This window comes from Drosophila guanche, unplaced genomic scaffold (assembly GCF_900245975.1).
Source record: "Drosophila guanche unplaced genomic scaffold, DGUA_6, whole genome shotgun sequence".
Taxonomy (NCBI): Eukaryota; Metazoa; Arthropoda; class Insecta; order Diptera; family Drosophilidae; genus Drosophila; species Drosophila guanche.
In genome coordinates, this window is record NW_022995748.1 from 1,121,402 (window position 1) to 1,143,567 (window position 22,166).

The 22,166-nt window shown below is 45.0% G+C and overlaps 2 protein-coding genes across 6 annotated transcripts; one reads left to right on the forward strand and one right to left on the reverse strand.

Moving 5' to 3' along the window:
• Positions 1–1,023: 1,023 nt before the first annotated feature.
• Positions 1,024–16,179, reverse strand: LOC117583903 (serine-rich adhesin for platelets). 5 transcript variants are annotated; one of them, XM_034272578.1, is made up of 8 exons: positions 16,115–16,179; positions 13,136–14,150; positions 7,128–7,330; positions 5,886–7,068; positions 4,530–5,818; positions 3,884–3,940; positions 2,053–3,604; positions 1,024–1,971 (listed from the first exon to the last, which is right to left on the reverse strand). In XM_034272578.1, exons 2-8 carry the CDS (start codon positions 13,800–13,802, stop codon positions 1,349–1,351), a joined length of 5,574 nt encoding a protein of 1,857 aa, XP_034128469.1. In that variant the 5' UTR covers positions 13,803–14,150; positions 16,115–16,179; the 3' UTR covers positions 1,024–1,348. The 5 variants fall into 5 exon arrangements, with proteins under 5 accessions (XP_034128469.1, XP_034128471.1, XP_034128468.1 ...); XM_034272580.1 differs by lacking the exon at positions 16,115–16,179 and adding an exon at positions 15,183–15,292 and having other exon boundaries at positions 1,024–1,965; XM_034272577.1 differs by lacking the exon at positions 16,115–16,179 and adding an exon at positions 15,183–15,292.
• Positions 16,180–16,321: 142 nt separating this feature from the next.
• Positions 16,322–21,480, forward strand: LOC117583905 (transport and Golgi organization protein 1). Its single transcript, XM_034272582.1, has 7 exons — positions 16,322–16,618; positions 16,761–18,391; positions 18,458–19,010; positions 19,065–19,655; positions 19,717–20,341; positions 20,401–20,502; positions 20,572–21,480. Exons 1-7 carry the CDS (start codon positions 16,462–16,464, stop codon positions 21,347–21,349), a joined length of 4,437 nt encoding a protein of 1,478 aa, XP_034128473.1. The 5' UTR covers positions 16,322–16,461; the 3' UTR covers positions 21,350–21,480.
• Positions 21,481–22,166: the final 686 nt, after the last annotated feature.

A 22,166-nucleotide genomic window follows, 5' to 3' on the forward strand; every position in this document is an offset into this window, starting at 1 on the left:
CAGGGCACTCTCTCCATCTCTATTTCTTTCCAGCGCTTGTCTTTTTGAGCGTGGTGAATAATTTAGCGAAAAACGTCACCATGTTAGTAATTTCACCATGGTTGCTGCTGTTCAGGGGATCTGTTTCAAAGGAGTTTTGGGTATTGGTTTGTGTTTTGGGTATTGGGTTTGTTAAGTAAGTTTACTTAGAGCAAAAAGTGTTTCCGTTTCCGTACCACCATGTACTTAACTCGTATGTTTTGGTTATATGTAAGATACACGTACTACAGTGAACGCTTTGGGCACTACGACAAATATCACATAATGAGATCAATTGGATTTATTTTGGGTACTTGTTTTTGTATCGTTTCGTTTTGTATTGTTTTGTTTTTTGTTTTTGTTTATAGTTTTCGTTTTTCTATGTGTGTGTGTGTGTGTAAGAATGTACTATTATTAATTGCACAATTTCATTGAACTTAAGAACGCCTACAGGATTGGGGGTGTGTGGATTAAGTACCTAATTTAAGTGTTTGTTGAAAGTTATTCCAATTCATAATACTTGGGCTGACAACCTAACCAAACTTCCAGTTGAAAGCGGCTGTGGGGCTGGCATTCCATATATGGTGGGAGGATTTCCCTAACTAAGTTTTGTTTCGTTTCTGTTAAAATTAACTTAAGTAAGTGTGTTTTTTTTTTGTGGCTCTGTCTCCTGGTTGATGGGATAACTACAATTAGGGTTTCAAATAAATTTTCACTTGATTTTTCCCTAGTTAAGATCTGTGCAACTTTGCAATAACCAGCAATCGGGGCGACACTTTGCTATGCGAATGGATATTTTGCTTTTGCTTGGGGGTGTTTACAGGTGTGTTTATGTGTGTGTACAGGTTTTCAGCTTGTTTTTTTATACATTCATACTTCACTTTTTTTGCATTTCATATGCCATATATCATATATAGTTTTCATAATTAAAATATATTTATATTTTCTCTCTTTTGTGTGTAATTTGTTTTCTGGTCGATAATTATTTCTTTTCTTTTTTCTTTAAACTTAAAACGAATTTAACCAAAAATAAAACATAGTTAGCAATAACTTGTGTGTACATACTTCTTCATATTTGTTGTTTCTGTTAATAGTTACAGTGGGTTCCACATGCTTCCATCATCATCATCATTTTTTCAAGGCGGGTGGGCTGGTTTCGGTTCAAAGGAGCGCCATGGGAATGCTGGGTGGTGGGTGGTTCTTTAGTTCTTTAGTCGATTTTCCTTCCTTTCCTTTCCATTTCTCTCTGCCGCTCAACATTGTCAATTGCACACGTTTATTTAGCTTAGATCCTATGTTATTTTTGTAAGTAGCCGATCCTCAATTCTTCTTAGTGTTGTGCGAGGCTCGAGGCCTCCTGTTCCGCCTCCGAGTTCTGCTTCTGCTTCTGCTCCTCTGGCAGGCAATGCGCCACTTCGCTGTACATCACAATCTTAATGTCACCCAAGTCTGTGGGCACATCATCCACTCGCGATAGCTTTTGCAGCGTGTGCAGCGTCTCCTCGTTGATGGTGTGCTCTGGGGAAATGTTCTCTTTCAGCTGACGCTTCAGACTGGGCGGTAGCATATGAGCCGCATTGCATTCCGGCGGCGAGGCTGACTCTGTGCTACTCGATGACGAAGTGGTCGTGGCCGTCGTTGTCGTCGTACCCGTTGCTCCGTTTCCATCCAACTGGACGGCGGTTGTCACCGAGCTGGCTGCACAATCGCTGCTGTTGTTGAACGAAATGTTCTGCCGAAAGACCTGCTTGCTGAAGTCACGCAACTGACGCGAGGCCGCGTCCAGGAATGAGGAACTGCCTGTACCAGAAACGCTGTCCAAATTGGAATTTGAGTTTGAGGTGGAGTAAGAGTTGGAGTTGGTCAGAGAGGTCCAGGATGAAGGCGAATTCTTTCGCGACACCGACAGAACTTGTGTTGCTTGGGTTTTGGTATTGCCATCGTCTTCTGCTGCTGAGAAAGAATATAAAATGCATTAAAATCCTGTATCAATAATCCTTCTGGGTCTGCATATAAACGAATTAAATGACTAACTCTGTGCGTTGTTCGGTGCGCTGTTGGTCACTGCAGCCTGCTGCTGCTGCTGACTGGGCTTTGGCTCTGGCGATGAGCTGCGCTGGAAAATCGTGCCCGGATTGAAGAGCGTGAGAAGCTTATCCACCGCCGAGGGGTTGGCTATCCACGAGGTCTTGCGGCAACGCGCCGCTGGCTGCGGATTGCTGACCAGCGTTGGCTCTGGTTCTGTTGTTGTCTCTGGATCTGCCTCTGGCACTGGAACTGGCACTGGATCTACAGCTGATGGCACAGAGAGTGCAACCACAGCAGCCGATTCCTTGGTTAGGGTTATATCATTGTCGCCAAACATGGCCAACGGACATGTCCGTGGCACTGTTTCCGAGCAACCCGATGATGGTCCAGAGCTAATAGAGTCTGTTATGTCGGTGGAGGTGCTACTGCTACTGCTCCTGCTGGCACAAGCGTTGGTGCTGCTGCTGGAGCTCGTGCTGCTGCCACTGCTTATGCTGCTGCCGGGAGATGTTGAGCATGAGTTGGATGATGGAGGGGAGTTATGGGAGAAATGCGGTGAGAGTTTCTGTCCCGCAGCCTCGTCGGCATTTGTACTATTTCGCTGTGCGTCGCTGTCCTCTGGCTCGTCCACGGTGGGCTCCACAATCACTACGCTGCTGATGGTCACTAAAGTGCTGCTAATCGCAGTGGCAGCCGCTGCTGCTGCTTCGACCGCATCCGATAACTGCACCGCCTTCCGGGATGACTTTAGCATCGGTGTGGGCGGCAGATCGATGGGTGGTGTATGCGGCGTTATAGGTGGCAGCTGGCGATTGGCCATTGGGACCTGGGGATCCTCGTAGATGCGCGACACATGGAAGCGGGAGCGGGGCGAAACCGACAGCCGCTTTATGGTCTGCGTTGAGGATGTAGCCGATGCCATGGCCGGCAGCGAGCTAGAAGTGGGCAGAGTACCCACACCCACCGAGTTGAGACTGCTCTGGCTGCCGCTGGGCGAACAGCCTCCGATGGTGGGTATGGACATGCAGCTGCTGGCCGTGCGCGGCGTAGGCGGATGCTGGGGTGGCATCTGAGCGAGCGGCGAGATCAGTGGACTGCTGATGTTGTTGATGCTGCTGCTGACCTCTGCCACACGGGACACATGAAAGCGGCTGCGATTGGGCGAGGACGACGGCGAGATCGTGGGCGGACTGGGACCCGGCGAACGGAGACGTGTACCCGTCTTCCGTTTCACCTCCAGTAGGACGGCGGCCGGTGTGGGCATGGCGACGGTTGCTGCCACGGACGTCACAGTGCCTGTGGTGGCATCCACAAACGGCCTGCTTTGGCAGGTAAGTGAGATCTTCCGCGAGCCCAAGTAGTAACCGCCGCGACACCGATAGCCGCTATAGAAGCTGCCACTGCTGCTGTTGCTGCCATTGCCATTGATGCCGGCGCCGCCCACAATCGCCGCCGCTCTCTCCGCCAGCTCCTGGGCCTGCATCTTCTCGTTGCGCGAACACATGGAACGCACTGTACCCAGTACTCGTGTGTAGTCCAAATGCGCATCGCTGCCAATCTGCAAGAAAGGGAGAGAGAATACAGTGGAAAATGAGTGGGAGTTTCCTTTAAAAAATATAAACAAATATCCTAAGAACTAATTGTGCCACACGTTAGCTTGTGTTTTTTAGTTCTGGAAAAAGGAGTACGGAACCAGACAGCAAATGTGAGCGAATATTGTGGCTTTGTTAATTAGCAGAATTGTTAAAAACTTTTGATGCACAAGCCAAGCTGCTACGAGTGGCAGAAAGAAGAGGAACAGCAGCAGCTAGAGAGATTGATTTGGGTTTCTACTTACGCACTCCTGGGGCAATGGCGATGGCGGTATTACATTTACTATCGGCACTATTGGCAACTTTAACAGAGAGTTGATGAGAGAAGAGAGACGAGAGAGAGTGTGGCGACAACGACAAGACACGGTGTCCACAAATGAAAATGATTCAATTAAAAATGATTCCAAAACAAATGATCCACAAACGCAATCAACAATGCTACAAATTCGGACTAGCCGAAACGTACAATAAATATCCTTGCAAATGTATAGACAATTACGTACTTTTACAAGGATACAGCGTTTAAATGTACATTTAACGTTCCCACAGAACCTTGTCGCAAATCATTTGTAAAGCAAATTTAAACCATAAAACAAAATAATACAGAATAGTGGAATCTCTTCCTTATAAAAGCTATTTCTGCACTATTTTCGTACTCCACATATGTATAGTTAATTCCCCAATTGAATCTCTAAACTTCTCGTGTCTAAATTAACCCATTTAAATTTGCTTTACAAAATGAGAGAGCAAACCATTGCAATTACATAACATAACACATAACCACAAACTCAAATTCTACTTTACTTTCGAATGAGCGCGCTGAGCACATGAGAATTTTTATGGTTAAATGGGGAGTGGATTCTATCAGTAAAGTGTTAAAAGCAAACCTACCGTCAGACGCTTTGGCTCATCATTGATGTCGATCTGTGTGAGGGTCTTGTTGGACTTGAGCACCTCGGCGATTATGTTCAGACTTTCGACCTCTAGTTTATTGTCACGTATATCGATGCGCTGGAGCTTGCTGTTGCCCCCAAAGCTGAGTATGGATGCCAGTGTCTCGATACCTTTGGCACTCAGATGGGCGCTCTGCAGCCCCAGCGTCGTGAGGGTCGTGTTCTTGGTGAGGCTCTCCTTAATGGTGCTCACAAAGTCATTGGACAGGCAGTTCTTGCCAATGTTGAGCAGCTCCAGCGATATGGTCTTCTCCAGCAGCTCTGCCACGCTGCTAGCACAATCCTTGGTCAGGTTATTGTTCCACATGGTGAGGGCTTTCAATCCGCTGGGCGACCTATTGGCTGCCTCAAGGTTGGCTGCCTCCGCCAGTTGTCGCCTGGATAGTGTATCGTTCTTGGTGAGCTTCTCCGCGAAATCTGGATCGTTGGCGGTGCTGTTGTTGCTGTTGTTGCCATCCAGCGATGTATCGCTGCACAGACTCTCCGCGCTGTGCGACCAATTCCGCGTGGACTGATTGAGGTACGCACAACTCGATTCGGTGCGTCGCATTCCGATACTTGCCCCGCCCGGCGATGTCGATGGCGGTGGCGGCGTAGGCGTGGGACTGGGACCGGTATAAGAATATGTATTTGGACGGCACTCCTCGGCAATGGTCACCTTCGGCTGCTGGAATGAATCATTGATGACAGGCGTCGCCTTTGCCTTTGCAGTCGCCGCCGCCGCCGCCGCAGCCTCCTCTGCCACCAGCAGACACTCTGTAGACTCTGTGGCAATAGTGGCCGTCTCAATGCCGCCCATCTCCTTGACCATATCGTCCAGTCGCGTGCTCTCCAGCGACACGGACAACCGGCTAAACTCCTCAGGCAGGTGGCGACTAATATCACCCTCTGATGCACTCTCAAAAGCCGAGTCCATGCTATGCGTGTCCTCGAAGTCATCGCCAGCACTCTTGGCGTTTTTATTTACATCGAGTGGTCGCGATCCGCTCACCGCCACTCCATTGCCGCTGCCATTGATGCAGCAATCGCTCTCCTCGGCGGTTACCTCATAGATAGCTGCTGGCGGCGTCGAGCTGCCGCTTTGACTGGGACTCGCAACCGTAATTTCAGCATTTTGTGGCGCTGCAACTGCTGCTTGGGTAGTGTTGTTGTTGATATTGTTGTTCTGTACACAGGATTCATTGGGTTTCGGTTCAACGGTTTTAGCCTCTGTTGAGGGAGTAATATCTGCCAGAAAATGGAATAAAAACGTTTAAGAGTGCTTTTACAAATTTAATTATATTTCTATAATCACCACATAAGTTGCGTTCATTTTGGGAACTTTGCTGCTGCTGCTGCTGTGGCTTCTCCTCCGTGCTCTCCTTATCTGGAGAAACCATCGTTGTGGCATCCACAACTGTCGAGCTTTCTTCTGCTGCTCCTTCAGTAATTTCTTTTGCTTCTGCTGACTGTTGCGATTGCTGCTGGGCCTGCTTTCCGCTGCTTGCCTCAAATATGTCATTGCTGTTCTCGCTTATATCCTCAGAGCAGCAGGCAGCAAGTGTGTCGGTGGATGGCGCCTCCTCTATGCTACTGCTGCTGTCGCTATTCATCGAGAGCAGCTTGTCCAGCATTGACTGGCCGCCGCCGCCGCTACTGCAGTTCCTTACAGTACGCACAGTATCGTCCTCGGTGTTGTCATCCTCATTATCATTCTCCACCTCCACCAGGATACCCACAGCTGATTCGCTGATGCTCGCGGATGTTGATGGCTGCTCCACCGCTCCAGTTGGCTCGCCAGCAGCAGCAGCCAACTCCCAGCCACCGCCACTGCCCGTGTCAACGACATCTTTCACATGCTCAGAGAATGCAAAATTTGTCTCCGTTTTGGACACTAATGATGGACTGTAGTCCGTCGCCTCCAGCGATTCATCCACCTCGATGGCTCGCGCACGCTTCAAAGCGCCCAATCGACGTTCCAGTTCAGTCGATTGCAGGATCAAATCTTGCACCAAATACTTGCAGCCCTCGTCTCGAATGTTGTTGTTGCTTATGTCGATGAGCTCCAGGCTGTGGTTGTAACGTAACATATCGGCTATGTGCTTGGCATCCGTACAGTCCAGATCGTTGTAGCCCATCCACAGCTCCTTCAGCATTTTGTTCTTGTGGAGCCCACGACAGAGTTCGGTGAGTGGCGGTCCCCTCAGACCGCAGTGCTCCAGCTTGAGCGTGTGCAGATTGGACGATTCCAAAGCGCGGCCTAGGCTTTCGGCACCCAGTCGGGTGATCTGATTGCTCTCTGCATTAAGTAGCTTCAGCTCTTGACTGCGCTCCACCATGTACGCGCACAGTTCCCAGCCCCGTTTTATCATCGGCGCCTTGTTGTACGAAATGTCCAACTCGAATGCCGCCTCATAGTACTCGATCATCTGGAAGAGCGGACTCAAACAGCTCTCGTCCAGATTGCATTCCGACAGATCGATGGTTTTATATTGTATCTAAGAATAGAACGAGGAATGAATAAGAATGCAAGCGAAATCTCTAGGGTTTTTCATACCCTTTTGAATATCTCCTCGAGGGCCTCGCAACCGTTGGGCGTCAGTTTCTCTCCTTTGAGGGAGAGCAGCGGTTGCCGAGTTTGCAGCGTCAGGTCCAGGCCATTTAGATGATCCACAATACTCTGTAGCGACTCTGTGCTGTGCTTTACACACGACTGTTTATACTCATCCACGATCTCGGCAATGCTCCTCACTAGGCAGGCTGCAAAAATGCAATGGATTTTTGTAGAAATCTAAGATCAAAATATCTGAAAGATGAATTACTTGTAGCATCTATGATCTGGATTTTAATAGAGGGGGGTCATTTGGAGATTCGAGTTTCAAAACAGTAAGTAAAAAAGTAGGCAACCATTCACCACTATCAAGTCGGAAGACTGCTCCTATTTCTTTGAGACTTATGCTCGAACGCACAAGCGAAAAGTCAAAAAGAAAATCTATGAAAATTCAAAAACAACATTAATGTATTTTGCATGATGCTCGCAAACCGAAAAAAGCACCGTAGTTGAACAAAAAGTGACTGGCTCTAATTATTACGTACATCAAAGAGCGCTTAAGAATTGCAAAAATGATATCTGTGTCGATTCCGTATGCCACACAACATTTTATACAAATTGTTGTTGAGTCAATAAACTTGTAGACGTCGGTCGGACTCTTTCGATTCTTACGTTCCGCCCAATCAAGTGTCACCATTTCAGACGGCAAACATACGAGATATATTATACTCGTATTCTATGGTCAAATAATGACAAATACTCGTAACTAGAACTTATGGCGCGTGCGAGTGTGTTTGATTCTATGCCCCCCGGGTACTACTCCTCCACTTCCATTATGAGCCAGTCAAGTCATAGTCGTCATCAACAATTTGCCGCCGTCGGGCATCAAAAATATAGCGACGGGGCGACATAGACAAATTGTCCACACAAAAAAATAAAATTAAATGAAATTGCGGCGGCAATTTCCAAACGATTTTGTTGCCCTTTACTGGGTCTGGGGACTGGAACTGAAACTTGGCATGGGGATGGCTAACATGAAATCGTGAGCTTATAATTTGCAACTCATTCGCGTTGGACATTTCTTGCTGCTGGGTGGGACGGGCTGACTGTCTGTCTATCATTTCGAGGCAACTAAATATATAATATAGAAACTACAATAAAGAGATCGATAGGCTCTAATTTGATGAGGCACTTTTTGGGCAAGCCTTTCAAATGGAAAATAATTGATTTTATAATTTTATCTGATCTTTGTTGAGGTTTAAATATAACGTAAAATATACCATTATTTGGTTGGTTGTGACTTACTAGATTCTGTGCCTAGGGAGCTTTAAATGATTCCCTCTGCCGAAGTAAAATCTTCCAAAAGACAGGACTCCTCCTGGTTCTTCAGAGAACCTCAACTAGCAAGAAACTGATCTTGAATATACAAATAAGAATAAGAACACGAAACCCCCAAAAGAGATTTGTGCCAAATGCCAAGTGCACTTTTTTTTATAAATAGTCCCAAACACCCAGACACAAACACGAACACAAATTTCAGTCGAGTTCGAAAAACGTAAACAAATTAATCTATCATTGCATTATCTAGTCACATCGGTGTTAGAGGCAATTATACGATTCGTTTTAGATCTGCCACAAAGTTTGATGTTGCCAACTCATACACACAAACACACACTCACATACAAGTACTCTTACAACGTGAAATTTTGTCAAGAAATCTCTTTGTGAGTGCAGAAAAGATTTTTCTTTTCAATTTCTTGGCAAGAGCTCAAAAGTGTTTTTCGAATCTATCTCATCTATATAATAGTTCCGCTGCTCACACACCCATTCCACCCCAATTGTGCCTTGGGATTGAACATCTGTTAAGTGATTCATTAGCGTTGAGTCGAATATTTCAGAATATTTAAAGATTTATGAAGAATTCACACACCGACACGAATCGGGGCAGACAATGTGACGACCGAGTGACATTTTATTTGGCTTGTTTCTCCTTTTTTTCGGTTGGCAATAATTATAAAATAGTTCATATTAATTCAACTATTTATTTTTGAGTTTAAATTCCGGTCTTCTAAATACGTGCATAGATTTCCTATCAATAATTAAAATGATTTACAATCTTCGCACGTATTCCTGAGGGGCATCTATACTTTCTTCTTTCTCCTAGTGGTTCTTTTCACCTTTATTATACTACCTTGGTTTTAAGACCTGTTCTATAATGTGCCTAAAAATTGTTATTTATTTATTTATTATTAAAAGTTGTTATTTGCGATCTATTTATAATGATTTCGTTGAGGTAATGGCACAAAATATAAACAGAAAACAAGCCGCAATCCCCACCTGAGAAATTTATGCAAAAAGATTCCTAAATTTAATCTATTTGTCATCGCTGACTATTCCGACTGTTTCCCTGTTTGCTTGCTGTCTGGCATTAGGGAAATGAAGAATTGCCGTCAGATAATGTTAAAATTTCGTTGGGGTGTATTTATGTAGTACTTTGAGGCATCATATGGGTTGTACCTTCGCTTCTGGGAAATTGGTGCAGCAGCAAAACCACGTCATTCGCAGTACAACAGAAGGAGTGGGGTAGTACTTATAAGTCATTTTCTGTAGACATTGTTGCATCGCGTGCCGCTGTCCTACGTCTACGATTACATCTATTAAATGCCTTTTCAATTTTTTATTATTCTATTGATTTTTTTGCCATTTCTATGGCTATTTGCTGACGTCGTCTCTCACGCAAAGTCAAAGCAGAAGTCAAATGTAAGAGAAAAACCAAAGGTAGGCAAAAAAACAAACGTACAAACAACAAGCAGCAAAATTGTTCAATTAAATTGATGTTAATTTACTGCTAAACATTTACAATGTCGGAAACTTGTTCTGCCCGCCAGTATGATTTTTTGTGTTGATTTTGGAGTGCCAACATGAGTATAAAACCCTGAGCCAGAGAGAGGAACTCCAAAAGACAATCGAACACAAAAAAGTGGCATTAGCCTGTTAATTTGTTTGGCAAAGAAAAGTGGTGGAAACTGCACACACACCCTGAGGATTCTATGATTGAGTAATATTTATTTAAATGGTGTTTAGAATGCACAATGATTGCTTGGGTGGCCTGATGTTGGTTATAACTGAAGAACAATGGTCGAAGAGTTTTATGCAGATTTTCGTTCCTCTCCCACTGGCTCCAAAGGGTTTCCACAAACAGCTTGAGGGCAGAGTATTCAATTTGTTGTTCCTCCTCTGGATTTCCAACCTGTTTCCGAAAACGTATCGCGTATCTTTGCCCTTATCTCATTAATGATATCAAACCGCGGCGGCTTCTGCTGCTGCCTGCTGTTGACTTGAATTGACAAATTGGCTGACGCCATGACCGACGCTCGTTTGTCATTATCGAAGCCTAAACTTGGAGTCGCATCGAGAGGCAAGGTATTATGGGCCAATAAGATAAGCGTTTTAGGCCTATAGCCAGACAAATAAATATAAAATATAATATAAATATAATAAAAATATAAATATAAAATATAAATATAAAAAATAAAATACAATATAAAATTCGATCATACCTCAAGCCAGAACGCACGCACTCAATAATATTCATTAACAATATTCATATTGTGATGCGACTGACATTTCAACTCGAAATGCAATCAATTTGCTTTATTTGCAAAAAATATATAAAAGCTTACTCATACGTTATAAAATGTACAAATAAATGCATATATAAAATGCCCATTCTGTTCTGTATATCCGTAAGTGTGTTATGTCGGATCAGGCTCTATTTCCCTTTCTTTGCTTCGCTTTGCTTTGTTTATGGATTTTGAATTGGAATTGCATTAATTAATTACATCGGAAACGAGCGAGCAAGCATTAATCGAGCTCGTGACATTTTTGCACTGCAAGTGTTCCTATAATTATTAACTTTTATGTACATAAGAGAGTTTTTTTCAGACGAGGAACACGCGGGGTGTACGCGTATTTCAGCGAACTAAGGTTATTTTTTCCAACCCTATCCCAAGCCGAGAAACAGTATCGATTGACCACTCATATAACTCAAGTTCCCTCCGCCAAACTACTGAAATGCACGGAATTTGTGTATTTGCACAAATGTCAGTTTATAGTTATTTTCTTTCTTTCTTTCATTATGTGTCTGTCATAATGTCTTCTCCTATGGGGAGGAGTGGGGGGCTTTTGTGCTTTTGTTTAAATGGCAAACGATGACATCACACACTCATAGTGGGGCACACGAACAGAATGGACAGAGGAAGAGCAAACCAAAGGCAAAAAACAAATACAAAACACACACGCACAAAGCCATAAACACAAAAGCAAGAAAAGAATCGAAATAAGCAAACAATCGTACCAGAAAACATAAATATATATCATTTACATACACATGTTTATATGTGTGTGTGTACATAGGTATACAGGTAAACATGGAGACAAACCAAAAACATTCAGAAAACTAAATTTTTCGCGATATTTAAACAAACTGATACCCATTACTTTGATCTCAACTGTTTTTAGTTGCAATATTTATTTGATCAGTGTGAATATGGGTAAATCGATGACTTTTATACATTACAAGCGAATCGAGTTTGGTGCTATTAAAACAAAAGCTACCTAAAATCGTCTCTACTTTCTCACAGACATCCCCGCCTGTCACATACCTCTATAAAATACAGATAAACCCTTCAATTATACGCGTACCGAGGGTACTATAACAACCGTAATCGTTTGAACAACAGCACAAACGAGCACAAAGCGAGCCTACGATTGCCGTCGTAGTCCAAGGCAATGGCAAAGTCAAAAGCAGAGCGCAAAAGCAATGCCGGCTAACAGAAGCACAAATACAATTGCAAATATACAAATACAATAAGAATAAAAGAAAAAAATAATGTGAAGAGTGCGCAAAAGCAAACTGGAAATGAACGAAAAAGAAAACGACTAAAAACAAATACGAACAGAGCCGTAATCTTATCAGCGATTTCTTTCCTTATCGCTGACGTGAAAATAACAAATAACAAAATCAAAAGAAACTGAAAAGCTATAACTACAATCCGACAATAGGGGAGGGAGGGGGAGGGGAGAGCAATATAATCTTATCCAAAAGGTATTTTCTAAGAGCTTTATCGAAATGGATCCAGACAGAGTTGATCTGCAAATAATCATAACACTATTAATATTTGCTGATTTTTCCCAAGAGTATTTCTCAAGGGCCCTTCTCTCTCTAAGAATGCAGTTTTCAGCAAGGAATCACTGTCAGTTCTTTGCATGACCCATACACGTGCATGATTGTGTTTTTCTCTTCCTGAATGGGGCCCGTGAACAAACAACAAATGGCGCCTTTGTGCATAGCAACAGTTTGTTGTGGCATCTACACGTATGCATGTAAATGTGTAGATGTTCAAGCATTTATCGACTGCAGCGCCATAACCATCCCCATCCCCATTCCCATAGCCTTTCACAGCTCACTCAAAAGCAAATAAATATTTTGCGCACTTTATCGACTGGCAGCCCCATAACCATGCCCGGCAAGCATGTGGTGGGTGGGGTATCCACCAGTCTTTCCTCTACCTCCTACCATTCATACTATCACGCTGATCTCTGACGTTTCTTTTGCTGTTGCTGCTCTTGATTGTATCTCAATTAGCTGTAGGATATGTCTTCCTCTTGCATTGCATTTCAATTTGCAATCAAATTAATCGCTTTAATTGAATTAAATCACAGGAAGTGTGTAATAAATGAGAAGTGTTAACAAAGTGTCTCGCTTTTGGCTTCCGTGTTTGTACGATTGATCTTTGTATCGTTAGCAGCGATAAGATCCCGGGCACGGTTCCGTTACCGTGTTCGCAACTCGATTGTAGAATGACAAATTGCATTCACTCGTAGAAGTAGGAAATATAATAGAGAATTGGAAATGGGCAGAGCGGGTACGGACATTTATCGATTAAAGTAGAATAACCGGAAACTGTGTGAGCTTCTCCCCATTATATTTATCGATTGTGTTATCCACTCACCTTGTTTCCATGGATTGGCTGGTTCCAGATATCCGGTGACCAAGGCGTTGTCCGGAAACGAGACCCGACGTGGTATGGCATTCACCAACGAGCTGTCCGACGACTTGCGCTGCAATATACTGGGCGCTGTAGACAGGACTACACCTCTCATGGGTAGCCCTACCACCACTCCTGCCGCTGCCGGTGTCAGGGAGGAGTCGGGGCACATGGTCGAGTTGGGATTGGAGACCAGTGAATCGGTGCGCCATACCGCTGTTTGCTTTGCATCGTGGTAGCTCTTTATCTTTTGTCTTTGGTGCGTACGCATCTGAACGTCGAATGCGGGCTCCGTTCGCGGTGCCGCCGATGACAATGGCTGCTGCTGAGCAGCCGCAGCTGCAGCGACATCAGCTGTTATGGCTAATTCGGTTCTCTCGGCCACAGGTGACAGCCCCAACAACGATGTCGATGGTGGAGCTGTCAGAGCATGACCCTCGGCTGCTGCTTCTGGCGATGCTGCTGGTGCGGCGGGAGGCGGCGAGGAAACTGCCTCTGCCTCTGCCGCCACTGTGGCTGTTTCCGTTACACGGGCCACCACAGATGTCGCGGCGACGGCAGCGGCGTCGGCGACTGCTGTTGGCGCAAAGTGCGTTGAATTTGTTGGCTCCGTTTCATGGCCCGTAATCATCTTCTGAATAGACAATTGATTACGGGGTATGTTTCAAGTGGTCGTCGAATTATGTTAAGAGGCAAAGGAATTCTGCCTCTTTCTGCTTCAATTTCGTATTCGTAGGTGTTGTTGGTTTAATCAAAAGGTTGTGGTTGTATTTTGTTGTTCCACGTATGGCTCGAAATTGTAATTTTTCCAATATCTATCATCAAATCACTTTATTTATTTACAGTGTGTGTGTGTGTGTATATGGCACCAGCTTTAGTGTCCTCCGTGTGTGTGTGAGTGCTTCTCCTCTGCGTCGTTTAAGTTTTTACATTTTCGGGGGTTTGTTTTTAATCAATTTGTTGGCTTATATGAAACTCACTGCAATATGAATATAAAATAAACACACAATTCTGTATTCAACGCACGATTCGGATCGAAGCCAAGTCAGCGCGGCATTGATATTATTCTGCTCGACATCGGCAAACTCTTGGGCTTAATCAGAGAAGTCAACTTTACAGAAAACAAAAAACACTAAAAATTTTCCGCTCAAAAAGTTTCCACCGCCAAACGAACAGTGGAACTACTAGCTAGAATACTGGTTACACTTTTGCATTATTTTTCGATATTTAAAGATTGATTCACTTTAATGTGTTTTCTTTGAATTTATTTATTAGTTTTTATTGTTTATTTTTTTATTTACATACTTATTTACTGCGACACTTTATTTGAGGGCTTTATTGTCCCACTGTTCAATGTAATTTTTCAAAACAAGAGGCAAACGAATACAATAGAAAGAGACAAAAAGAGAATGAGTGAGAGAGCTCTCCTCTCCGTCTCCGCCAACAAAAAATTACCTAATTGTTATTGTATTTGTTTGCTTTTGCTTTTGCAGAGAGAGAGAGCAGTGCGATTTATATTTCCCCTTCTTGCATTTTTCCCGTTTTTTTTTTGTTTTCACGCGTTTGTTTTTGTTTGTGTGTGTATGCGAGTGTAGATTTGGTGTCTATGTGTTTGTGTAACACGCGCCCTGTTGCATGCAAAACTCAAATTAAAAGGCTGAATTTAGTTTTAGAATATATACAAAAATTACGTCATTGTTTGCGTGGGAAACTTCGTGGAGTTTGCGATTTTAAATGGATAGATAGTGTTTTATCACCTCTCGATTGAAAAATATGATATAGTTTATATCTTCCATTTACATACGTATACTTTCTCACACATCACGTTTTCATTGCATTTGCTTTTCTACACTTTGGCATTTAATGGCCAACTTTGGGTTTGGCGCATTTTTATACACATACTCGTCGTACATATCTCTATCACTCCCCTCTCTTTGTTACACAATTACGGACAACTTTCGGTCCATTCAGTCAAATGGAATGGATTTTTATTTTTTTTTCCCCTGCATACCACGAGTATTTCAGTTATCAACACAGCTTGCATTTCATTCAAACATTCAACATTTTAACCATCATTTAACGCAAAACCAATTTTAGGCATCCGCGACCCGATCAGTGTGACCGCGGAACTATCGATGAAATATACCATAAAGACATTCAAAAATGTATCATTTTAAAAATATACCGTAGATATACCGTAGTCCTGAGTCACATTCCTCGATTTTGATGTTATATTTCATATTACTAGCTTGCAAAGACTTTTAACACTGAAACAATAATTAAATGCGATTTAAGAATCAATTATAAATACTACTTTTATTGGATTGTAAACCTATGACCTTATGACATTACCAATACACATTTTCTACATACCAAAAACATATTTAGCAGAATAGCCAAATATTTAACAGAATATTTGGAGGATTCAATGTTAATCTAAATAATCTGAGAGTGTGAATTTATTTCAAAATAACAATCACACTCTAAATCCCAGTACCCAGATGCGCTAAATGTATCAAAATAAGAACTATATGTTTACACACAATTACGGGCAAACAACAACAACTGCATGCGGTTCCCCTCCCTCTCTCACACACACACAGTATGTTGGACAAACACAAAATATGATGTCAGAAGAAACCTTTTTCGTTCACCTCCATCGCCAGGGCAACAAAAACTTAAACTGCGAATTGGAGTTTAACAAACTTGTACTGATTTTCAGTGGGAGAGCTCCCAAATATGGAGGATATTTCGGCAGATTTACACGTTCTGCGAGCATTATATTGTTTACGGTGGAGTACACACATTGAAACAAAACTTCAACTTTCAAGGTCACTGTTGATATTTGCCCTCGCAGTTTTCACTGCTCTCTTTACACATAAACATAGCTGGTACAATTATTATCAGATAATTTTTATTCAATTAATGTATCAACTCGCTTACTTCGCACTGCACTTAATTTGCTTTGATGTTTTAAAAAAAGGGTCGTCCGAGCCGCGAAACTACCCGTTCCGCGAAACAACAGTCTGACCCTCACAAATATACTAAAATGTAAAATCTCATTTTCAAAATATACCAATTGTCCGACATACTTTGGTATGTCGAAATCGAGTTAAAATTATATATCAGTCAGGCGGTATATTTGATCTATAAATCCGCGGTCATACTGGCAAGCAGCTGGAAAAGCCAACTCAGCTAAAACTTAAAATTTTTATACACAAAAAAAAGGCTGTGCAGCAGGAGTTTTAATCAATTTTCCATACTAAAGTGCGCCCCACACACAATGCAAAATGCGGCTGACAAACGAGAACGTGAAACTCCACCCAATGCTAAGAGATTTGGCCATTTTCCTCAGCCTAACAATCTACATTTGTCTTCCAACGACGTGGGCCGCTGAGACAACGACTCTCTCGGACAAGAGACTGTGCGCTGACCCAAAATGTGAACGTAAGTAGACAATAAGTGCGTGGCCTTTGAGCTCAGGTTGTAATCTACTGGAAGGTACTCGCTTTTTGATTATTTGAGGACCTCTTCCAACTGGAAATAGCATAATTTACATTTTTTATCGTTATCCGGCCTTTGTTTTTAGGAATCATCTCCATGGGCAGAACGAAGATAATGTACAACTCTGGCGGCAAGGGACTGATACCCTTCAAGATCAACAGCCCAGTGCGCATTTTGTCCAAAAGCGCTGGCACGAATAAACAGCTTTGGGGCGTGGATATTGGTGGACGTCGTGGCTATGCCAACAAGGATTTCATATTGGAAGAGAGGATTCTTATAAGTGAAAAAGATTTGGAGCATGAAGTGCCAGTGGTTGGGCCGGGTAGCCCGCCAGTAGCTGCACCAGAAGCTCCCCTGAAGGCAACAGAGATAGAGCCTCCCGTTCCCAATGCCTCTGAGTCAGCCGATGAGTTGGCAACGACCACAACCAGCCCGCTGGATGTTAAAGGTGATGCTATTGTGACGAAAAAGGACAAGGTAAATGACCAACAGGTGCCGGATGTGCCAACAGCGTCGTCACAAGTAGAGCAACTGGTAGATGGCACTCGGCTGCCCATGGAGGCAATTCCAGCTGTCACCGAGAGGACAAAGGATCAACAGGTCGATAAATCTCAAGCAGCCTCAGCAGCGGTTGACACGAAAGAGCCACAGCCGGTGACAGCAACGACTGAATCGAATGAGTCACAGCAGCAGCAACTACCAGAGAAAGTAGTTGCTGATCAAAAAGAGCCAACGCCATCAGTGACGGAACCTCCGAAGCTACAACAGGTGGAAGCTGAACCCAAAGAGCCAACTGAAGCAGCGCCTGACACCAAGGAGTCGGAGCCAGTTACAGTTGCACCGGTGATGGCTATCAACACTGATATTGACGACGACTCTGATGATTTCGACTACGAGGAGGACGACGACGAAGAAGGCGATCAATATGATGAACTGAAAATAGTTAGCAAAAAAGATAACGAAACATTGAACGAAGTAGCGAACGATAAAAAGCCAATTAATGTTAATGAAACAACCCAGTTGAAGCCCAATTTGGTGGAGCAAACTTTAGATAAGAGTGCACCCCCCAGTAGTGTCGAGGGAGAACCTAAAACTGAGGAGAAACCAGTGGAGCCACAGGCGGAGGTACCAGCAGCGAATCAGAAGAATGAGCAGCCAATTCCATCGATCCTTGAGAGTATTGCGTCCGCAAAGGAAGCCCCAAAGGTGGACACTACTGAAAGACAGTTGGAGGAGATTGTTACACCAGAGCAGGTGCCTGAAACAACGACTCCAATCGTAGAGGCGGTAACCGAAGGGGCGCAAGTGCCAACAATTCCATCGATTGAAGAAACATTGAAAGAAACTGTTGTTGAACAACCAAAAGCAGCAGAGATTCGAGTCCAAAGTGAGCAAGAGACAGCAAAGGTTGAGCCTCTGGTGCCAGTCGAAGCCACCACCACTGTCAGTCCCATCGAGGAGCTGCCTCCAGTCGCAGCAGAGCCTTCAGTTAGCCTGCCGCCACTTTTCGATAAGCAAAACTTTGCCAATCCAAACGAGTATTATAAACAATTGCAAGAACAGCAGGAGGCATTGAATCGGCAGCCGAGTGAAGCCTCCATTGATGATCCAAATGATTATTACAAACAGCAGCAGGAGAAAGCGGAGAAGGAGCAATTGAAGCAGCAACAGGCGGAAGTGGAGGAGCAACTGAAGCAGCAACAGGCGAAAGTGGAGGAGCAACTGAAGCAGCAGCAGGCGAACGTGGAGGAGCAACTGAAGCAGCAGCAGGCGAACGTGAAGGAGCAACTGAAGCAGGAAGAGCAAGCGAAGGTTGAGGAGCAACTGAGGCAGCAGCATCAGGCGCAAATTGAAGAGCAACTGAAGCAACAGCAGCAGGCGGAAGCTGAAGAGCAACTGAAGCAGCAGCACCAGGCGGAAGCTGAAGAGCAACTGAAGCAGGAGCAAGCGAAAAAGCAGCAGGAATCCAATCATCAGTTGCCAGAGCAAACTACACCCACACCTTCTTACGAAGCGCCCTATGCAGCAGTTGATGATGAACCGACGGCAGCACCACACAGCGAGGAGGTATCCTCGGAGAGTGCGGCAGTTGGTTCAGTGGAACCACTGGCCCTGCCCTCGACAGCAATTCCCGCCTCAGAGTCTCCCATAAAGGAAGATGGCCTGGGTGGCGGTGGCGGTGGTGGAGGTCTTTTTGCCACCATTGTCGACACTGTCAACACATTCATCTCTAGTCAGGGTTCAAAAACGAAGGAGAATGTGCCATTGGAAGAGAGCAGCAGCGATGAACTGCAGCGAATTCTGTATCCGGGAATGGGTGAAAAAACATCCAATGGTAAGTGTTTTTTGTTCCTTTCTTTCCAATAATTGTCATTACTTTGCCTTGCAGATGTGTCCCCAGCTGATGTCGATATTCATGGTGATGCTGATGCCCATTGTGCTCGTTACCAGTCCAACATTAATGATCACTGCCATCGCACAATTTCGCTGGACAACTTTGTGGAGGTGCTGGCCGCTAAGCTGGTGGATCACAGCCAGCTGCTGTTATGTGTTGTCATTGCGGCCGCCTCTTCGCTGTTCTTTAGCTTTGGTTATTATTGCTTCTGCAACAGCAGCCAAGAGGGTGCACTGCTGTCGAAACTGAACCACTTGGAGCGCAGCCTGCTGACCTCACACAAGGAGAATCTCATCATTAAGAACGATCTGATGACGACACGCACCAAACTGGCCAGCATTGAGGACAACTCCTTTGGATCCAACGACATGGTGGCCTCACTCAAGAAGCAGCTGGAGATTGAACTGTACGAGAAGGGCAAGCTGCAGGAACAAGTTAGCGGCCTGGAAAGGGATTTGGATAAGGCCGCAGAGGCTGGGCTAGAGCTAAACACAATGTTGTCTGATGTGCTGGGCAATCAGAATGGCAATGATGCCATAATGTTGACAGCCGATGAGCTGCAGCGGCAGATAAACGATCAGAGAAGTGAGTATCCCTAGAGAGCGTGCAAACTGCTCTTGAACTAATTTCTATTCCTCTTTCACAGTGATCATTGAGGACATAAACTCGAGCCTCGCCGAGAAGAGCCGCGAGAATAGTGAGCTGCAATATGCGTACACCGAGTCCACGGCGCGTTTGTCGAGCGAACTGAAGGCTTTGCAGGAGGATAACTATGAGCTGGACATGGAAAAGTCCAAGCTGAAGACACGACTTGAGGATATCCAAGCGGAGAACGAGCAGGAGCTGGCCAAGGCTTTGGAGGCTCGTAACTACGAGATGCAGCGTCTGCAGAATCAGATACTCGATCTGACAACCAAGTGGGAGAGGGAGCACGGGGATCTGCAGACCAGTCTAGCCAAGATCGAGGCACTCGAGGACTGTCTGAAGTCTTTGAAGAAGGATGCGAACCTCAATGTTCACGAGCTTATCAGCTCGGCCAAGACGCGAGGCGAGCTGAATGCGGCACAGAAGAAGTTTAGCGATCTGCAGTTAAAGCTGGAGCAGGAGCAGGTCCACAAGGGCAGGCTGGAGAGTCAGCTGAAGCAGTCCAATGCCGATGTGGAGCAGCTGAAGCAGGACTTCAATCAAGCGGAGCGGGACAAACTGGAGGCGCAAACGCGTCTCGAGGTGCTTTCTGGATACTTTCGGGAAAAGGAAAACGAACTTAAAACGTAACTCAATCGATGGAGATGGAGGGGAAAATTCAATTAATTGATTTCCATTTTTGCAGGGAACTCAGCCTACAGGAGACCAAGTGGCTGCAGCATCAGGGCGAGAATTCCAGCACCGTGGAGACGCAAACGCTGATGAAGAACGAAATTCAAACTCTCAAGTGAGTCGCAGCCTCACAGCCGACATGCCCACACATTCCACTGTATTTATTTCCCTGTACTTCCTCTAGATCTCAGAACGATGAGCTGCGCGCGGAGATTGAGGCACAGATTGCCTCACACAAGGCACAGATGGGCACTTTGGAGAATCGTGCGCATGAATCCTGGCTGGCGGCGCGACAGTCGGAGCGACGCTGTGAGGAGGCGCTGGCCGAGGCCGCTGGTTTGCGACGCAAGCTAACCACCATGGCCGCAGGTGGTGATCCAGCAACAGGGGAGTCAATCTCTTCGAATGGGGGAGAGTCGAAGGCAACAACAGCTCCATCGCCGCTGCCGTTGCCGCTGCCTTTGCCGGGCTCGCCATTATTAAACATGCCAAATCCACTGCCATTCCTGGCGGCTCCCTTCTCACCATTTATGGGCCTGCCGCCGCCATTCCTGCCACCAGCTGCAGCTGGTGGAGCGCGACCACCGCCGCTGGGTCGCATGCGTTCCCCGCCGCCGGCTGCGTCGGGTTCACGAGGTCATCGTGATCATGACCGTGAAAGGTATTCGGACTACAGCGACTACGATGACTATGACGACGATGAGGAGGATGATCGCCGTCGCCGGCATAGTGGCAGCTGGGGTCGGGGACGTCGCGACTCCTACTCGAGGGATTCGCCTCGCACATATCGCTCGCTCTCCCCCTCGGACAGTCGATACAACTATCGGCACGACACAGAGACGGACTACAGTCCGCCTCCCAGTCCGCATCGACCGGTGGCGTCGGGACATCGCAACGGACCGGGCCCTGGCACGGGCGGAACGGGCACGGGCGCTGGTTCGCGAACATACAGCGAGGTATGAGAGATGCGGATTTTTGTACTTCACGGCGGTGGGGGTGTGTACCGACCAAATCCTATCATCCTACCAAGTATATTATGTACGAGTAGTTGCTTAAACTCAAAACTAGTTCAAATATATTTATTAATCAACGACTAACGAAAAGTGGGTGGGGGGGGGGGGGGGCACGACTGCGTCTGGCGAACCCGCAAAACGAACCGCGAAACGTTCTTGAGAAGCAACCACAACAATAACAGCAATTTACTGGTGAATTAAAATTGGTGAATGATGAATGATATTCGAGGAAAATGCAAAACAAAATTAAACAGAATTGACAAAAACCCAAGAGAGGTGATCGTTTCTTTATGTTTGGCAATCAAGGTTCGATAGGCATGTACGAAGACAGTACGCAAAAACGGAACATTGGTATCGGTAGGAATACCTGTAATACAAGTGCACTTGAGCATTCAATTTTGCGTTTGCTTGCGAAGACAGAACGCAAAACGGTGCATTGCAATGCATTGGCATTGGTGCAAGCAACTGTAAAACACGTGCACGTGAGCGGCAAGCCTTTTCCTCTGCACAATAAATAGGGCCGTGCCGAGCCCTGCTTTATAAACATTAATGTTCGACTCGACACTCACAAGAAAATGGTACAAAAGAATACCCGTGAATGAATTAATTATTGAAAGATTATTAATTAAAAGATGTGCCAGATCTGTGTGATTTGATTTTTATACCCCGTACTCGAAGAGTAAATAGGGTATATTGTATTTGTGTGAATAACGGTTGAATGTAACGCACAGAAGGAAACGTTTCCGACCCCATAAAGTATATCTAT